The sequence below is a fragment of the Oncorhynchus tshawytscha genome, linkage group LG05 (assembly GCF_018296145.1).
Source record: "Oncorhynchus tshawytscha isolate Ot180627B linkage group LG05, Otsh_v2.0, whole genome shotgun sequence".
Taxonomy (NCBI): domain Eukaryota; kingdom Metazoa; phylum Chordata; class Actinopteri; order Salmoniformes; family Salmonidae; genus Oncorhynchus; species Oncorhynchus tshawytscha.
This window is the reverse complement of record NC_056433.1, coordinates 70024609-70042174: the sequence shown is the minus strand read 5'-3', so window position 1 is coordinate 70042174 and position 17566 is coordinate 70024609. Positions and strand designations below refer to the sequence as shown.

The following is a 17566-nucleotide window of genomic DNA, read 5'->3' as shown; positions in this document are numbered from 1 at the left end:
ACAGAGTGTGTGTTTTTTCTGTTGGGGGAGTGGGTGTGTGTGTGTGTGTGTGTGTGTGTGTGTGTGTGTGTGTGTGTGTGTGTGTGTGTGTGTGTGTGTGTGTGTGTGTGTGTGTGTGTGTGTGTGATCATTATTGTGCTTGCTTGCATGTGTGTCATTGTGTGAAACTGTGCGTGTGAAAGTATGTGTATGAGATTGTGTTTATGCTTGTGTGTATGTGACTCACTGTGTGACACAGAAAGAGAGGGAGCATCCCTGTCTCTATGTGTAATTTTTAATTAGCTTTTCTAACAGTGCAGATTAGCGTGGTACAGACATGGGCAGGCCTGCTGGCTAATTTAAGGTTTTGTTTAGCTGCTCTTCCTGGGGTCCACATGAAACATACACATACATGACAAAGTACAGAACAGCTATACACAAGAACATGAGCTATTACATTAAATTCAAAATAAAATAAAAAGTTATATATTGGAAAGCCACCAAGAGACATATAAAAAAGACTATTTAGACACTATCATATCGTATATACATATTCTTATTCTTATATACAGTACAGTTGAAGTAGATATTTAAAAAGATGAGAGGTGCTGTGAAATAATGTTTTTTTTTAGCTGTTTTTCAAAGCTAAACACTGCTTTTTGCCTGAGTAACCTCTTGTGGCAGAGCATCCCATAATGACATGGCTCTACCTAAATGCGATGCATTAAATCTGTTTTTAGTCTGGGTACAGTGAAGAAACTCATAGTGGCATATCTGCTGGGGTATGGCTGTAGTGGAAGTATTCAGACCCCTTTACCTTTCCCACATTTTGTTACGTTACAGCCTTATTCTAAAATTGATTAAATTGGTGTTTTTCTCCTCATCAATCTACACACAATACCCCATATTGACGAAGCAAAAACATTTTTGCAAAACAAACTGAAATATAACATTTACATAACTATTCAGACCCTTTAATCAGTACTTTGTTGAAGTACCTTTGGCAGCGATTACAGACGCGAGTCTTCTTGGGTGTGATGCTACAAGCTTGGCACACCTGTATTTGAGGAGTTTCTCCCATTCTTCCCCGCAGATCCTCTCAAGTTCTGTCAGGTAGGATGGGGAGTGTTGCTGCACAGCTATTTTAAGGTCTCTCCAGAGATGTTTGATCTGGTTCAAGTCCGGGATCTGGGTGGGCCACTCAAGGACATTCAGAGACTTTTCCCGAAGCCACTCCTGAATTGTTTTGGCTGTGTGCTGAAGTCAGGTCCTGAGCGAACTGGAGCAGGTTTTCATCAAGGATGTTTCTGTACTTTGCTCTGTTCATCTTTCCCTCGATCCTGACTAGTATCCCAGAGATAGGAACACAAGCATTTAGCTACACCCACAATAACATCTGCTAAATATGTGTATGCCGGACTTGAATTCCTGTACGTTACCACGATCGCACCATGAGTAGTTAATCATGAAACCTCCACCTTTCTTTTTCCTGGGAGAGCTCTTTATTCCTGTCTGTGCGATGTACTCAGAACCCAGCTGGCTGTATGGACAGGGACAGTATATCCGGAGAGAGGTATGAATCCTTGAAACAGAATATGTTACAATTCCTGATTATCTCTGGACGGAGATGTTCGCCCTAAGCTTGTCTACTTTATTGTCCAGGAACCAAACATTAGCGAGTAATACAGTGCATTCGGAAAGTATTCAGACCCCTTGACTTTTTCCACATTTTATTACGTTACAGCCTTATTCTGAAATTGATTAAATTATATTCAGACTCTTTGCTATGAGAATCGAAATTGAGCTCAGGTGCATCCTGTTTCGTTTGACCATCCTTGAGATGTTTCTGCAACTTGATTGTAGTCCACTTGTGGTAAATGTAATTGTTTGGACATGATTTGGAAAGACACACACCTGTCTACATAAGATCCCTCAGTTGAAAGTGTAAGTCAGGGCAAAAACCAAGCCATGAGGTCGAAGGAATTGTCCGTAGAGCTCCGAGACATGATTGTGTTAAGGAACAGATCTGGGAAAGGGTACAAAAACATGGTGAAGATCCCCAAGAACACACCTCCATCCAGTTTGGAAGGACAACCAATCTCTGACCACGATGGTCACTGTCCACCAATCATCTCTGCACCACTCCACCAATCAGGTCTTTATGATAGAGTGGCCAGACGGAAGCCACTCCTCAGTAAAAGGCACGTGACAGCCCAATTGGAGTTTGCCAAAAGGCCCCGAAAGAACTCTCAGACCATGTGAAACAAGATTCCCTGGTCTGATTAAACCAAGATTGAACTCTTTGGCTGGAATGCCAAGCGTCACATCTGGAAGAAACCAGGCACTGCTCATCACCTGCCCAATACCATCCCTACAGTAAAGCATGGTGGTGGCACTATCATGCTGTGGGGATGTTTTTCAGAGGCAGGGACTGGGAGACTAGTCAGGATTGAGGGAAAGATGAACGGAGCAAAGTACAGAGAGATCCTTGATAAAATCCTGCTCCAGAGCTCTCAGTACCTCAGACTGGGGCAAAGGTTTACATTCCAACTGGAGAACGACCCTAAGCACACAGCCAAGACACAACAAGAGTGGCTTTGGGAAAAGTCTCTGAATGTCCCCTTGAGGGGCCATGCCAGAGCCCAGACTTGAACCTGATCCAACATCTCTGGAAAGACCTTAAAATAGCTGTGCAGCATCGCTCCCCATCCTACCTGACAGAGCTTGAGAGGATCTGCAGAGAACAATGGGAGAAACTCCCCAAATACAGGTGTGTCAAGCATGCAGCGTCATACCCAAGAAGACTGTAATCGCTGCCAAAGGTGCTTCAACAAAGTACTGAGTAAAGGGTCTGAATACTTACAGTTGAAGTCGTAAGTTTACATACACTTAGGTTGGAGTCATTAAAACTTATTTTTCAACCACTCCACAAATTTATTTTAACAAACTATAGTTTTGGCAAGTCGGTTAGGACATCTACTTTGTGCATGACACAAGTACATTTTCCAACAATTGTTTACAGACAGATTATAATTAACTTCTATTTCACTGTATCACAATTCCAGTGGGTCAGAAGTTTACATACACTAAGTTGACTGTGCGTTCAAACAGCTTGGAAAATTCCAGAAAATGATGTCATGGCTTTAGAAGCTTCTGATAGGCTAATTGACATAATTTGAGTCAATTGGAGGTGTCCCTGTGGATGTATTTCAAGGCCTACCTTTAAACTCAGTGCCTCTTTGCTTGACATCATGGGAAAATCAAAAGAAATCAGCCAAGAAACAAAATTGTAGACCTCCACAAGTCTGGTTCATCCTTGGGAGCAATTTCCAAACGCCTGAAAGTACAAACAATAGTATGCAAGTATAAACACCATGGGAGCACGCAGCCGTCATACCGCCCAGGAAGGAGACGCATTCTGTCGCCTAGAGATGAACGTACTTTGGTGTGAAAAGTGCAAATCAATCCCAGAACAACAGCAAAGGACCTTGTGAAGATGCTGGAGGAACAGGTACACATGTTCTATATCCACAGTAAAACGAGTCCTATATCAACATAACCTGAAAGGCCGCTCTGCAAGGAAGAAGCCACTGCTCCAAAACCGCCATAAAAAAGCCAGACTATAGTTTGCAACTGCACATGGGGAAAAAGATCGTACTTTTTGGAGAAATGTCCTCTCGTCTGATGAAACAAAAATAGACCTGTTTGGCCATAATGACCATCGTTATGTTTAGAGGAAAAAGGGGGAGGCTTGCAAGCTGAAGAACACCATCCCAACCGTGATGCACGTGGGTAGCAGCATCATGTTGTGGGGGTGCTTTGCTGCAGGAGGGACTGGTGCACTTCACAAAATAGATGGCATCATGAGGAAGGAAAAGTATGTGGACATATTGAGGCAACATCTCAAGACATCAGTCAGGAAGTTAAAGCTTGGTTAGAAATGGGTCTTCCAAATGGACAATGACCCCAAGCATACTTCCAAAGTTGTGGCAAATGGTTTAAGGACAACAAAGTCAAGGTATTGGAGTGACCATCACAGAGCGCTGACCTCAATCCCATAGAAAATGTGTGGGCAGAACTGGAAAAAGTGTGTGCGAGCAAGGAGGCCTACAAACCTGACTCAGTTACACCAGCTCTGTCAGGAGGAATTAGCCAAAATTCACCCAACTTATTGTGAGAAGCTTGTGGAAGGCTACCCAAAACGTTTGACCCAAGTTAAACAATTTAAAGCCAATGTTATCAAATACTAATTGAGTGTATTTCACATTATTCGTATTTCACATTCTTAAAATAAAGTGGTGATCCTAACTGGCCTAAGACAGGCAATTGTTACTAGGATTAAATGTCAGGAATTGTCAAAAACTGAGTTTAAATGTATTTGGCTAAGGTGTATGTAAACTTCCGACTTCAACTGTATGTGAGTTTATGTCTATAGCTAGACGAGGTTCATGCTTGTCGAGCTGTTTTACATGTCTTTCAATTGATGACGTTGTTCTTCCTACGCTGTGTGTGTATGTCACTAGGTTAGGCAGGCAGGATAGAGATTTCTGCTAAACACAGCTCTGAATAATGAGGCGAGCTGTCATACATGGCGAGCTGATCTAGACAGCTTAATCTAGCAGAAATGACATGCCGATGCTTCTTCCACTGCCTCACTCCTCAAATCAATCAAATGAAGGAGACAGTTGGGGGTATGGCATGCAGAAATCCCCGAAACATGTCTAGAGCTTCAGCTTATCAGATTTGCTTTATTAGTTTTAGCACTGAGACAAGACGTCAGTCAATAATAACACTTTATGACAAAGTTATAATAAATTCTGTCAGTTGTGGTGTAGTAGGGTGCGTGTGCGTGTGCGTGTGGGTGCGTGCGTGTAATCTGCTGAATCTCCTCAGAGAGACTACCCAGCATCTGTCCAGCCTGACCTAAATACTCCTCTCTTCTCTCCTTCCTCTCTTCTCTCCTCCCTCCATAATCCCTCCTTCTTCTCCTCTTCCCTTGCTCTCCTACTACCTAAATCTCATTCATTCTCTTTCGCCTCTTTTTTCCTGCTTTTTCTCTCGTACTGTCTCTTCTTTGTTCTCTCTCTTTACCTCTCAACCTCTTTCTCTTTTTCCCTATTTGTCTCCCCCTCTGTCATGCTATCTCTCCTTTACTCTCTCTCTATTTACCTATCTCTCCTCCCTCCTCTCATTTTGTCTCTCTCTCTCTCTCTCTCTCTCTCTCTCTCTCTCTCAACCCTCATCTATCCTCACCCCTCTCCCCCTCCCCAGGGTCTGAAGGCAGCTGATAACGACCCGACGGCGCCCCCCTATGACAGCCTGCTGGTTTTTGACTATGAGGGCAGCGGCTCCACCGCCGGCTCCCTCAGCTCCCTTCACTCGTCTTCCTCCGGCGGAGACCAGGACTACGACTACCTCAGTGACTGGGGCCCGCGCTTCCGCAAGCTGGCAGACCTCTACGGAGGAGGGGACGACTAAGACTAGCCCGCCGCTGGGGCCGGAGAGGGGTCTGGGAAGGGGCGATTGGTGGTTGGGATGGGGGTGAACGGGGAGGGGGGCTTTTTTAAGTCATTGCCATGGAAGGAGTGCTGGTTGTGAAGAGACTTTTATTTTGGTGGACTGGAACACAGGATCAGAAACTAAATGGAGTACATTGGTGTGGCAACTGCTAGCCTAGCCTGCTAGCATGGAGGATAATTGAGGATAGCGTGGGGTGTTAGACCACATGCTAAGGGTCGCTAACAGTTCGAGTTTGTTTGTGTGGTGACTGCTAACTTAGCCTGTTAGTATACAGGCTAAATGAGGCTAACAGAGTGTTCGCCCACATGCTTAGGGACACAACGCTCAGAGGACAACATTGGAAGGAAACTGACCGTTGGTACTTTGACTGGTGGTTAACAGTGAATGAGAGAGCCTGGGCTCTCACTCAGCGGTTAGCGATACTAAAGACGCTCAGTTACACTTGAATCTCACAGTACAGAAGCACTGGGGTAAAACGTGCCTTTTTGTACATTCGTTTGATTCTGTTTAAGTTTTCTGTTCATCATGACTTTCAAGGTCCTGACTCTCTGATTTCAGGCTGTAAGAGAGAGGATGTTTAAAATGAGGAACGCACGCTTCACCATGTGTGTGTGTAGTGTGTGAAAGTTTGTGTGTTTGGGTTACACCTCACTGAGTGTGTATGCTATCATCATTGCCATGGAAACACACAGGATGAACACTCCCCATTGTTGGATCGAGAGCATTGAGTGAAGAGATGTACAGTAAATGATAAAAGACTAGATAGTTTCCGTCTTTTTCTTTGTTTTGCTTTAAGCTTTTTTTCACATTCTAACTTATGCAGCAGGTTGCAAACTAAAACGAGTCACCAGTCCTATATATTGTAGCAAAGATATTGTTTTGATACTCTTGAGGTTTGGTCGGTGGAGTCGATCAAAAGTAGGGATAAATTCCATTTCATTTTCAGTCAATTCAGGAGGTAAATTGAAATTACAAATCCAATTTTCCACAATATTTCTCTTTGAGAATAATGTGGAATTGAAATTTCAGTTTACATCCTGAATTGACTAATTTAAAAAGGAATTGATCTCAACTCTGACTAAACCAAGATGATGATAATGATGAATATGTTGATTCTGTCCATTCATCTGCCTTATTGTTCTTCTGGTTCTCATCTCTGATTGGCTACTCACTGTAAACACAAATATGTACAGATTGTATCTTATTTTCTGTAGTTATTTTTTGAGCGTGGTCTCTGAAACACATGCTACTATCCAGAACCCTGTATATGTATAATTTGGATTACAGATTAAACGTTTTTTGCATGTTTTTATCTTTTCATTGTACAAGAAGGATTCAAAATCTTTACAAAAACATGCACACGCACACACACATACACACACTGACACACACACATACATACATACACACAATGTTTGTTTTATTGTCCTTTTCTGTCCAAACAATTGATTCCCATTCAAATTTCTATTTCCCCCTAACTCCTAAACCTAACCCCAAACCTCTAAACTTAACCTTAACTCCTAAACCTAAAATTGTATTTTTCCTTGTGGGGACCAGCGAAATGTCCGAATGTGCCTTGTTTAACTATCTTTGTGAGGACTTCTGTTCCCCGCAAGGATAGTGAAACCACACACACGGAGAGGGACACTCCCTTCCCTACCCCCAAACCAGGGGTTCCAGCACTTTTTCAGGGCTATATTTTCTCTCTCCTCTCTATCCTTCCATCCCCAGGGTGCACTGTCTCTTCATTATAGACCGTAGTGTGGTGAAGATTGAGAAGAAGGCGTGGGCTGTTAGTGTGAGAGAAGAGACCAGGTGCAGAGAAGAGACCGAGGCGACCCACCTCCACCACAACGGGACGAGTCGGATCAGGATGAATGAGGATAGGTTCAGAGGTGAAAAGTCCCTTGAGCTCCATGAAAATGCACTGTCAGCCTCGGGGGTCCAGCAAAAACAGATCGGGGACTTGCAGGTTAGGACCGTGAGAGGTGCTGCCACCGCACCAAAGATGCGTGTAAAACCCCTGTACAAGTTGGCACACCCGAGGAACTGCTGGACTTGCTTGAGTGAGGTGGGACGGAGCCAGTCGACCACCTCAATCTTTGTGGGGTCCATTTGGATGCCTGCAGTAGAGATAATGTGACCCAGGAAGGAAACCTGGGATACGTCGAACTTACACTTCTCTATCTTGACATATAGTTGAATCTGCAGGAGGCGTCTCAGGACTTGGCGGATGTGCCGAATGTGTTCCGGAAGGGTCTTGGAGAAGATCAAGATGTCGTCAAGGTAAACAAAGACGACCGTATTCAACATATCCCGCAGGGTGTCATTGTCCATGTCTGCTGCTTCAGGGGTCGAGAGGGAGTACAGACGACCCCAGGGAGGTGTGGCGCTGGGTAGGAGTTCTATGGCATGATGAGGAGGAAGGGTGCCAACCTGCCTCTTACTGAAAGCCTCCCTGAGGCAGAAGTATTCGGGATGGAGAGAGGAAAAGTCTTGGTCTTCAAGGGATGCAGGAGGACACAGCAAGGCTCTTGGTGGGGGTCTTAGACAGTCCTTAAACCCAGTCTAGTAGGTGTCCCATGGACCAGGAAACTAGTGAGTTATGTAGTACTAGCCAGGGGTACCCTAGGATAAGGGGGTTCTCATGAGCAGTGATCAACAGAAAACTAAGAGTCTCAGAGTGGTCCACCCTAACCTGCTGTAGAATGGGCTTGGTCTGATTTTCCTCCTGACCGGAGCCAATGGGGCATCCATCGAGGGTTTGAATCTGCAGAGGGATGGGACATTTCACGCAGGGGATCTGTAACTCTCTGGCAAAGTCTTGATCAATGAAATTAACCACGGCCCCGGAGTTCACAAAGGCTTGAATCTAGTGTTGACGGTTGTCCCAGTGGAGGGTTGCAGGTAGTAACAAACGGTGACTGGGTAGCCTGGCCAGCCCTGGTGTTTCCCATCAGCTCTGGGCAGGTAGCACGGAGATGGCTGAGACCTCCGCCGTAGAGGCAGCAGCCTTCGCTCATGCACCTGTCACGCTCCTGTGGGCTCAGACGTGTGCCACCCAGCTGCATTGGATCCTTTGGACCAGTGCCTCCGTAATCCACCCACTCTCGGTGGTAAGGGTGCAGAACTCAATGGCGAAGTCAGCCACTGGTCAGGGTGCGGACCCAGTGCTACAGACGTCATCGTGGTTCCTCCAGGGAACCTGCACCGGGAATGCAAGATCCCAGCCCCCGAGCGGTATGATGGCCACCCTCGAGGAAGTTTGAGCTACAGTCCTCTGGTGTTCGAGTTACAGTCCTCCTCATTCCCTTGGTAGAGGTTGAACAGTCGGCTTCTCGTCCACCGACTGGGTGGTCGACGACTCATCGCAGTGAAGGCTACTGTGGATCTGCAAGATGGTGGCTGCTGTTTCCACACCGCCGTCGCCCACGCTAGGGCCTTGCCCGAGAGTAAAGAGATGATATAGGCGATCGGTGTGGAACGAGGAGGACTATAGCTCAAACACCAGAGAACACTGAGTGAGGAACCCCTTGCTTCCTCGTGGGCGGCCATCATACTGCTCGGGGTCTGGGATCTTGTATTCCCGGTGCAGGTTCCCTGGAGGATCCATGATGACGTCTGTAGCACTGGGCATTGGCTTCTCCTGGGTTAGGGACGTGCCGTGGTTGGAGGTACTCGGCAAGTGCCCGAAGGGTCCCAGAGATTTGGGAGAGCTGTTCTTGCTACCATCCTAACAGTGCTCCTTGTTGGGGTACCACATACCGGATCTGGGTGATCTTTGCTGGCTCCATGTTGTGGCAGAAGCTTGCTGTGACATGGTGAGGTTGGAACCAGGTACAGAGAAGAGACCAGACGAGGAATCAGTGGTTAAGGATAAACATAATACTTTACTAAGAAATGGTAGGCGCAGGATCACAGTATAACTGAAAAAAACCACTAAGTCTCAAACTTATTCAGGAAACAAACACACAGTAAATAATTCAAGCTTCTTCAAATGACCACAGAAAACACACCTCTTTTAGCAGGGACACAATCATGAAATAATAAGACACACCTGAGTCCAATAAAAGTCTCTAGGGCGGTCTCTGCCGCCCTCTGGTTTCAGGAGGAACCAATGCAGTTAGTATGTGACTGTGGTTTGGTGTTTAGGTTGATAATTCCTTAAGCAGCATACAAACCACCACTGAATTATTGCACTATACACAGTACCAGCCCCCATTCTACTTCACCCCAGAGTGTGTGTGTGTGGGCTGTTCTCCAGTCCAGTATCTGTTGATCAATGTCATATTCAACCTCCAGCCAGCCACTGGCAAGTCATATTTTTAGACCACACACACAGGGAGAATCCAGAGTAAAGTCTGTGGTGTTGGTCTCTCTCTCATCACCATTTCGTGTTCTCTTTTCCTATTCTCATACATGTTCTCATTTTCTTATTCCTGTCAACCAGTAGAGGCTCTTCAGAGTAGGAAGTGGAGGACCATCCTCCTCAGTGTATTTCATTAAAAAGTTATTATTTTTAGATTAAACTATACTAAATATATTCACCAAATAATTGATTAAAACATTGAAGTTCTATAGTAGCCTCAACAGAACTGGGGTAGCACCATGGTATAGGCAGAGGGCAGCTAGTTTCCATCATTTTCTGGGTACATTGACTTCAGTACAAAACCTAGGAGGCTCATGGTTTATACCCCCTTCAACAGACTTACACAATCATGACAATTTACGGAGATCTTCCTCCAACCTATCAGAGCTCTTGCAGCATGAACTGACATGTTGTCTACCCAATCAAAGAAAGAATGAATCTAGTACTGAAAGCATAAGCTACAGGTAGCTAGCACTGCTGTGCATAAAATGTGACGTGCTGGTGACTCAACGACAGAGAAAGACAGTTCTAGCTACACCATATATACGAAACTATGTGGACACCCCTTCAAATTTGTGGATTCGGCTATTTCAGCCACACCCGCTGCTGACAGGTATATAAAATCGAGCACACAGCCATGCAATCTCCATAGACAAACATTGGCATTAGAATGGCACGTACGTAAAAGCCCAGTGACTTTCAACGTGGCACCGTCATAGGATGCCACCTTTTCAACAAGTCAGTTAGTCAAATTTCTGTCCTGCTAGAGCTGCCCCGGTCAACTGTTAATAGTCTTATTGTGAAGTGGAAACGTCTAAGAGCAAAAACGTCTCATTCGCAAAGTAGTAGGCCACACAAGCTCCCAGAATGGGACAGCAGAGTGCTGAAAATGAAGCTGTGTGTAAAAATGGTCTGTTCTCTGTTGCAACACTCACTACTGAGTTCTAAACTGCCTCTGGAAGCAACGTCAGCACAAGAACTGTTCGTTTGGAGCTTCATGACATGGGTGTCCATGGCCGAGCAGCCGCACACAAGCCTAAGATCACCATGCGCAATTGCCAAGTGTGATGTGGAATGGTGTAAAGCTAACCGCCATTGGACTCTGGAGAAGCAGAAACCTGTTATCTGGTAGTCTGACAGACAAATTTGGGTTTGGTGCATGCCACGAGAATGCTACCTGCCCGAATACATAGTGTCAACTGTAAGGTTTGGTGGAGGAGGAATAATGGTGTGGGGCTGTTTTTCACGGTTCGGGCTAGGTCCCTTAGTTCCAGCGAAGGAAAATCTTAACGCTACAGCATACAATGACATTCCAAACGATTCTGTGCTTCCAACTTTGTGGCAACAATGCCCCCGTGCACAAAGCGAGGTCCATACCAAAATCTTTTCGAGATCAGTGTGGAAGAATTTGCCTGGACTGCACAGAGCCCTGACCTCAACCCCATCAAACACCTTAGGAACGCCAACTGTGAGCACAGCCTAATCGCCCAACATCAGTGCCCAATCTCACTAATGCTCTTTTGGCTGAATGGAAGCAAGTCCATGCAGCAATATTCTAAAATCTAGTGGGAAGCCTCCCAGAAGAGTGGATGCTTTTTGCAGCAAAAGGGGGACCAATTCCATAATAATTCCCATGATTTTGGAGCATGCAGTGTATGTTGGACCTTTGGTCATGCAGTGTATGTTGACTATGCCGTTAGCTAATATGCTGACAACGTTGTAGGCTATGTGTAGCAGTTAGCGATTATGGTAGGAAGGTTTGGCTTGTAAAGGTTTTTCACCTGTTCAAAGACTGCTGCTGTGTTGTGCACTGAAGTTCACAAGCGAAGGACAAAAAGGGGAGAAGAACACTTAGATGCAAGAAGGAATTATACAACTATCAAGGTGATCAAGCTGTTTGTATGTGGCTGCTATGAAAGTGAACTGTGTTTGAGGGTGATTGGGGGTCTATTCATTCTTCTGATTCTGTTGAAAAACATTTAAAAAACAGAAGCAAACTGAACTGAACGGGGAAAAACATACCTACATTTGTTCAATAGAAACTCTCATTTGCAACTGTTGGACTAATGATTACACCCTAGATCAGCTAGATGCAGGCAAGACTGTGCAAGGCGGTATTGAATGTGTCACTGTCTGTCACCTTGATTACTCACATTTTTCTCTCAAGCACCTACGTTGTAAACTTTCATTCATAGGCTAGGTTGTAGCAACCTCATGATGGGTATAGAGACAATTCTACTATTATGTAGTAGCCTAAACCTACTAATGTTACATTGAGCTGGGTGAATGGAATATGAATAACAGTCATCCAATATGGTGTAATAGAAATAAGACCATGCTCATTAAAAAAAAATTGTCCTCTCTCATCTTAAATGTCACCGACCGCCACTAATGTCAACACTCCCCCCACCACCACAACCACCATACACACACACACATCTAACTCTGCATGCTTTCACGGTTTCAAGGGCTTTTACTTACAACATACACACATGGCCTTATTCAATCAACAGCAGTAACCAGGTCGTTAGGATGGGACCAAAAATATATACATTTTAATCAATTTTTTAAATTTCACATAGCTTATTATCCAAATATTGATTAACTGAATAGTGTATTTTGTATTATTCTGAAAATAAGTTGATATAATAAGATGTGTATAGTTGACAGTTGACACGCACATACACATACACTCACACCCATACTGTACACATACACACACACACTGACACCCATACTGTACACATACACTGACACCCATACTGTACACATATGCACACACTGCCACCCATACTGTACACATACACACACGCTGCCACCCATACTGTACACATACACTGACACCCATACTGTACACATACACACACACCCATACTGTACACATACACTGACACCCATACTCTACACATACACACACACTGACACCCATACTGTACACATACACTGACACACACAGTAATTCCCAGTTTGTTATTCTGTGGGTGTTTAGTTCTCTCAGTGGGGGCCGGCTGAGCTGTGAAAGGTTTAAATCTTCCCCTTTCTTTCTCTTCCTTTATCTTAAATCCAACATGAAACACACTGAAGCTGTGGTTTCACCCTCCAGTCTGGCATCCGTTCACTCCCCCCAAGGACATGTCAGCTATATCTTTACTCTACAGCCTGCCGGAGACCGAGAGAGAGAGAGGAAAGAGGGGTAGACAGAGAATGTGGATGGTAGAAAAAACAGAAAAGAGGCTGTTTGAATCCAGCTGAGAGAGTGAATTAGGAAAGGTGTATAAACTGTGTGTGTGTCATATATGTGTGTGTGTGTGTATATGTGTCTGTCTGTGTGTGTCTGTTTATGGCTCACATTTATCCTAACATGGCCTTCTCTCCCCAGCAGAATTGTAGTGTACCTGGCCATCTGATGCCCTCGGTGAGTGTGTGTCTACTGCTTTGCATGTAATGTAGGGTAGTAGTAATATTCTATTTGGTTAACATTTGGTTGATTATTCCCATGTGCTGTTCACTTCTTCTAAGAACTGAAAATGTACTGAACTGTAACACTAATCAGTTTTGCAGAAAAAGTGGCTATACAAGCTACTACGACACTATTATTAAAGTGTACTCAAACAACCCTCCGGGACAGAAGGTTGAGAGCTGCTATCTTACAGTAAAAGGCATACTGTATCACATGTGTGTGTGTGTGTGCCCACCTGTGCATGAGTGTTTGTTTATGAGTGTCCCTATGATTAGTATACGACCCATGCCACATCTCTTACTCCCTCAGAGTGTGCATGTCTGTTACAGCGAGGCGTCTGTAGAATGGCTCTAGTGTTAGTCTGCATGCTTTATTCAGGACTGGGGAGAGAACCAGCACAGTCACTCTGTTTCTATAAACATGAAAAAGAAGCTGTGAAATGGCTTTGATGTGCCTCTCTGGTTGTGAAACTGTAAATAGAGAAGCGCTGACATGGGGTGCCGGTTTAAGTTGGACACTTAAAGTTGGACACTCTCTCTCTCTCTCTGCTGTTGTGGTGTGACTTTTAAGAAGCCGCAGCATTCTGCATACTTAGGTTGTGTCCTAAATGGCACCTTATGGGCTCTGCTCAAAGGTAATGCATTATTTAGGGAATTGGGGGCCATTTGGGTCGTACATGTTGAGAGGTATAATTAGCTTAGCACGCTAATCTGTGCTAGCCTGTTGATGGCCCCTAGACAGCATCTCTGTGAGGAATAACACCCACTGAGATCAGATAGAACGGAATGAAGGAGTTATCAAAGGACAGTCTATTTTAGTGTGAGCCATAGAAGCTATATGTGTGTGTGTGTGTGTGTGTGTGTGTGTGTGTGTGTGTGTGTGTGTGTGTGTGTGTGTGTGTGTGTGTCAGTGTGTCAGAGATAGGCAAAATCACTGGATGCGCTGAGCCAGTGGTGTGGAAACAGGATCAAACAGAGAAATCTGCTGACCTCGGTAATGTGTGATGCAGAGTTTTATTTTCTCCTGCTAGCTCTTACGTGTACATAGCTATCTGCAAGCATTACTAATCACACACGCACACACACTACTCGTTAACTTTCAACAGAGGGGCTTTGCATCTCATTAGTATCTCCCAACAAGCTTGTCTGTAGGCTATGGCTAATTAAGAAAAATAGATTCTTACTGCGTCTTGGCCTGTTAATTAAGTTTTTATCATTAGTGTTATTTAAAGAATTCACTAGCTAACTCCTAACTTATCCTAACTTCCCTGCACCTTTCTCCTGCCTGCCCTAAAAATTGTACTTAAGTCAAAAACTTCTAAGATGACCTTATGAGTCAGCCTGTCTTCTGGTACGGAATATGGTAGGAAACTGGTTGTATCCAAAATGGCACCGTAGTCCCTACAGAGTGCACTATATAAGGAATAATGTTGCTCATTATGGCATGCTTCTGTCTCTGCGGTGTCAAAGGCTCCTAAATAACCAACTCCCTCCCCATCCACAGACTGGACTGGTCATACAAAGGCTGCTGAATAACCAACTCCCTCCCCATCCACAGGCTGGACTGGTCATACAAAGGCTCCTAAAATAATCCAATTTTTTTTTTCTCTCTGCCTCTCTCTCTCTGCCTCTCTCTCTCTGCCTCTCTCTCTCTGCCTCTCTCTCTCTCTCTCTCTGCCTCTCTCTTTCATACTGTCTTTCTTTTCTTGGTTTAACGCTACGCCAGACAGTCAGATAAAGGATGTTCTCTACTTCTCTCCCTCTCTCTGGGTCAGTATTGGCAGGGGGCACAGGGGAGGGTACTGTACTCAGCTGGGAGAATGGGGGCTAGGGGAGGGGGGGGGGTGCTGGATAGCTCATGACCCCTCCAAAATTCCATCACAGTGAGCTCACCACATTAGACACAGTTAGTGGACATGCACAATACAAAACAAGTACACACACACACACACATACATTTGCACACATTTACTGGAAAATACTCACATTCTCACACACTCTGACACACAGTTACGGGAATTTAAACAAAGGCATTCAATCACATAACACACACAACCCCTCACAATACAGCCCAGTGAGCCAAGTACACTCACAATACAGCCCAGTGAGCCAAGTACACTCACAATACAGCCCAGTGAGCCAAGTACACACTACAGCCCAGTGAGCCAATACAGCCCAGTGAGCCAAGTACACTCACAATACAGCCCAGTGAGCCAAGTATACTCACAATACAGCCCAGTGAGCCAAGTACACTCACAATACAGCCCAGTGAGCCAAGTACACTCACAATACAGCCCAGTGAGCCAAGTACACTCACAATACAGCCCAGTGAGCCAAGTACACTCACAATACAGCCCAGTGAGCCAAGTACACTCACAATACAGCCCAGTGAGCCAAGTACACTCACAATACAGCCCAGTGAGCCAAGTACACTCACAATACAGCCCAGTGACTCCCAAACACTGGGATAAAAAGCTGTGACAGTTTCAGATCTGTTGGAAAGGCTTCATGATTCAAAGAGTGGCTGACACATTCTGTTTTGTTGTGGCATCATTTGAAAAAATGCAGCATTTCAGAGTCTGGTTTGGTTCTGACTTTACTCCATCATGCTTCACCAGCTAATAATAAGTTGTGGATAGACAGACCTATAGATATTGTAGATTACTCTATCAATTCTTAGACAGGGTTCTGAAAGTAGTATTTCAGAGAGCAGTATGAACTAAACATCCCTACCTTGACTTCCTTACCCCCCACTGCTCCTCTTTCATGTCACCTCACCTCCCCTCACCTCTCTCCTCTCTTGACAGGGACAAACCGCCAAACCTCTTCTACTCGGACTCCCCTAACCTTCCCTCTAGCCCTGCTTTAATCCCTCTCTAACCCCCTCTGTTCCTCCCTGCCCCTCCTTCACCTCACCTCTCCTTTCCCTGACAGGAGCATCTAGCATAGCATTAGCAAAGCCAACCCTGTCTCTACAGCGCTGACCCCTGACATTAACTAAAGTCTGTGTGTGGCAATTGCTAGGGAAGGAGGTAGGGGAGAGGGAGAAAGTCTTTAGATGAGGGAGGGGTCTATAGATGAGGGAGGGAGAGGGGAGCGGTCCATAGATCAGGGAAGGAGAGGGGAGGGGTCTGTAGATGAGGGAGGGAGAGGGGAGGGATCTATAGATGAAGGAGGGAGAGGGGAAGGAATCTATAGATGAAGGAGGGAGAGGGGATGGGGTATGAAGATGGAAGGAGGGTCTATAGATGAAAGAGGGAGAGAAGAGGGGATCTATATGAAGGATGGTGAGAGGAGGGGATGTATAGATGAGGGAGAGGGAGGGGGTCTATAGATGAAGGATGGAGAGGGGATGGGATTTATAGAGGGGTTCTGTAGATGAAGGAGGGAGAGGAGAGGGGTCTAGATAGGTGAAGGATGGAGGGAGGGGATGGGGATTTATAGTTTTGGGAGGGAGAGGGGTTCTATAGATGAGGGAGGAGGATTTACAGATGAGGGAGGGAGTGGGGAAGGGTTTATAGATGAAGGAGGGAGAGGGAGGGGTCTATAGATAAGGGAGAGGGGGGGGGATTTACAGATGAGGGGGAGGGAGTGGGGAAGGGATTTATAGTTGAAGGAGGGAGAGGAGAGGGGATCTATAGATGAGGGAGGGAGAAGGGACCTATAGATGATGGAGGGAGAGGGGAGGGGATTTACAGATGAGGGAGGGAGTGGGGAAGGGATTTATAGATGAAGGAGGGAGAGGGTGTCTATAGATGGAGGGAGAGGAAAGGGGGTCTATAGATGAGGGAGGGAGAGGAGAGGGGACCTATAGATGAGGGAGGGAGAGGAGAGGGGGTATATAGATGAGGAGAGGGGAGAGAGGGTCTATAGATGAAGGAAGGAGAGGGGGTCTGTAGATGAGGGAGAGCGAGGGGGTATATAGATGATGGAGGGAGAGGGGGTCTATAGATAAGGGAGGGAGAGGGGGTCTATAGATGAGGGAGGGAGAGGGGGTCAACCTTTACATCCAGCCCCCATTCATCTTCTCCTCTCCCCAGACACCCTCCTGATACCCCTACATATCATCCACCTAAAACAACTAGTCCCTCCCCTACCTCACCACCACCTCCTCCTACTCACACACCCTCCACATCTAGCCTTCAACCTTCCCCTTGTCTCCCTACGCCCCTCCTCTCCTCACACATACCCTCCACTTCAAGCTCACAAATACCCCCCCCAGAAGTCCTGTTCCAGCAG

The 17566-nt window shown here is 45.5% G+C and overlaps 1 protein-coding gene across 1 annotated transcript in view; it reads left to right on the top strand.

Annotated features, from left to right (window-relative positions):
- cdh2 (cadherin 2, type 1, N-cadherin (neuronal)) overlaps positions 1-6805 on the top strand; it is a 63827-nt gene extending 57022 nt beyond the window's left edge. Inside the window, exon 16 of the mRNA XM_042322308.1 lies at positions 5251-6805. Within this exon, the coding sequence (XP_042178242.1) occupies positions 5251-5457 (207 nt within the window). The 3' untranslated portion in view covers positions 5458-6805. The remainder of the gene's footprint in view (positions 1-5250) is intronic.
- Positions 6806-17566: the final 10761 nt, after the last annotated feature.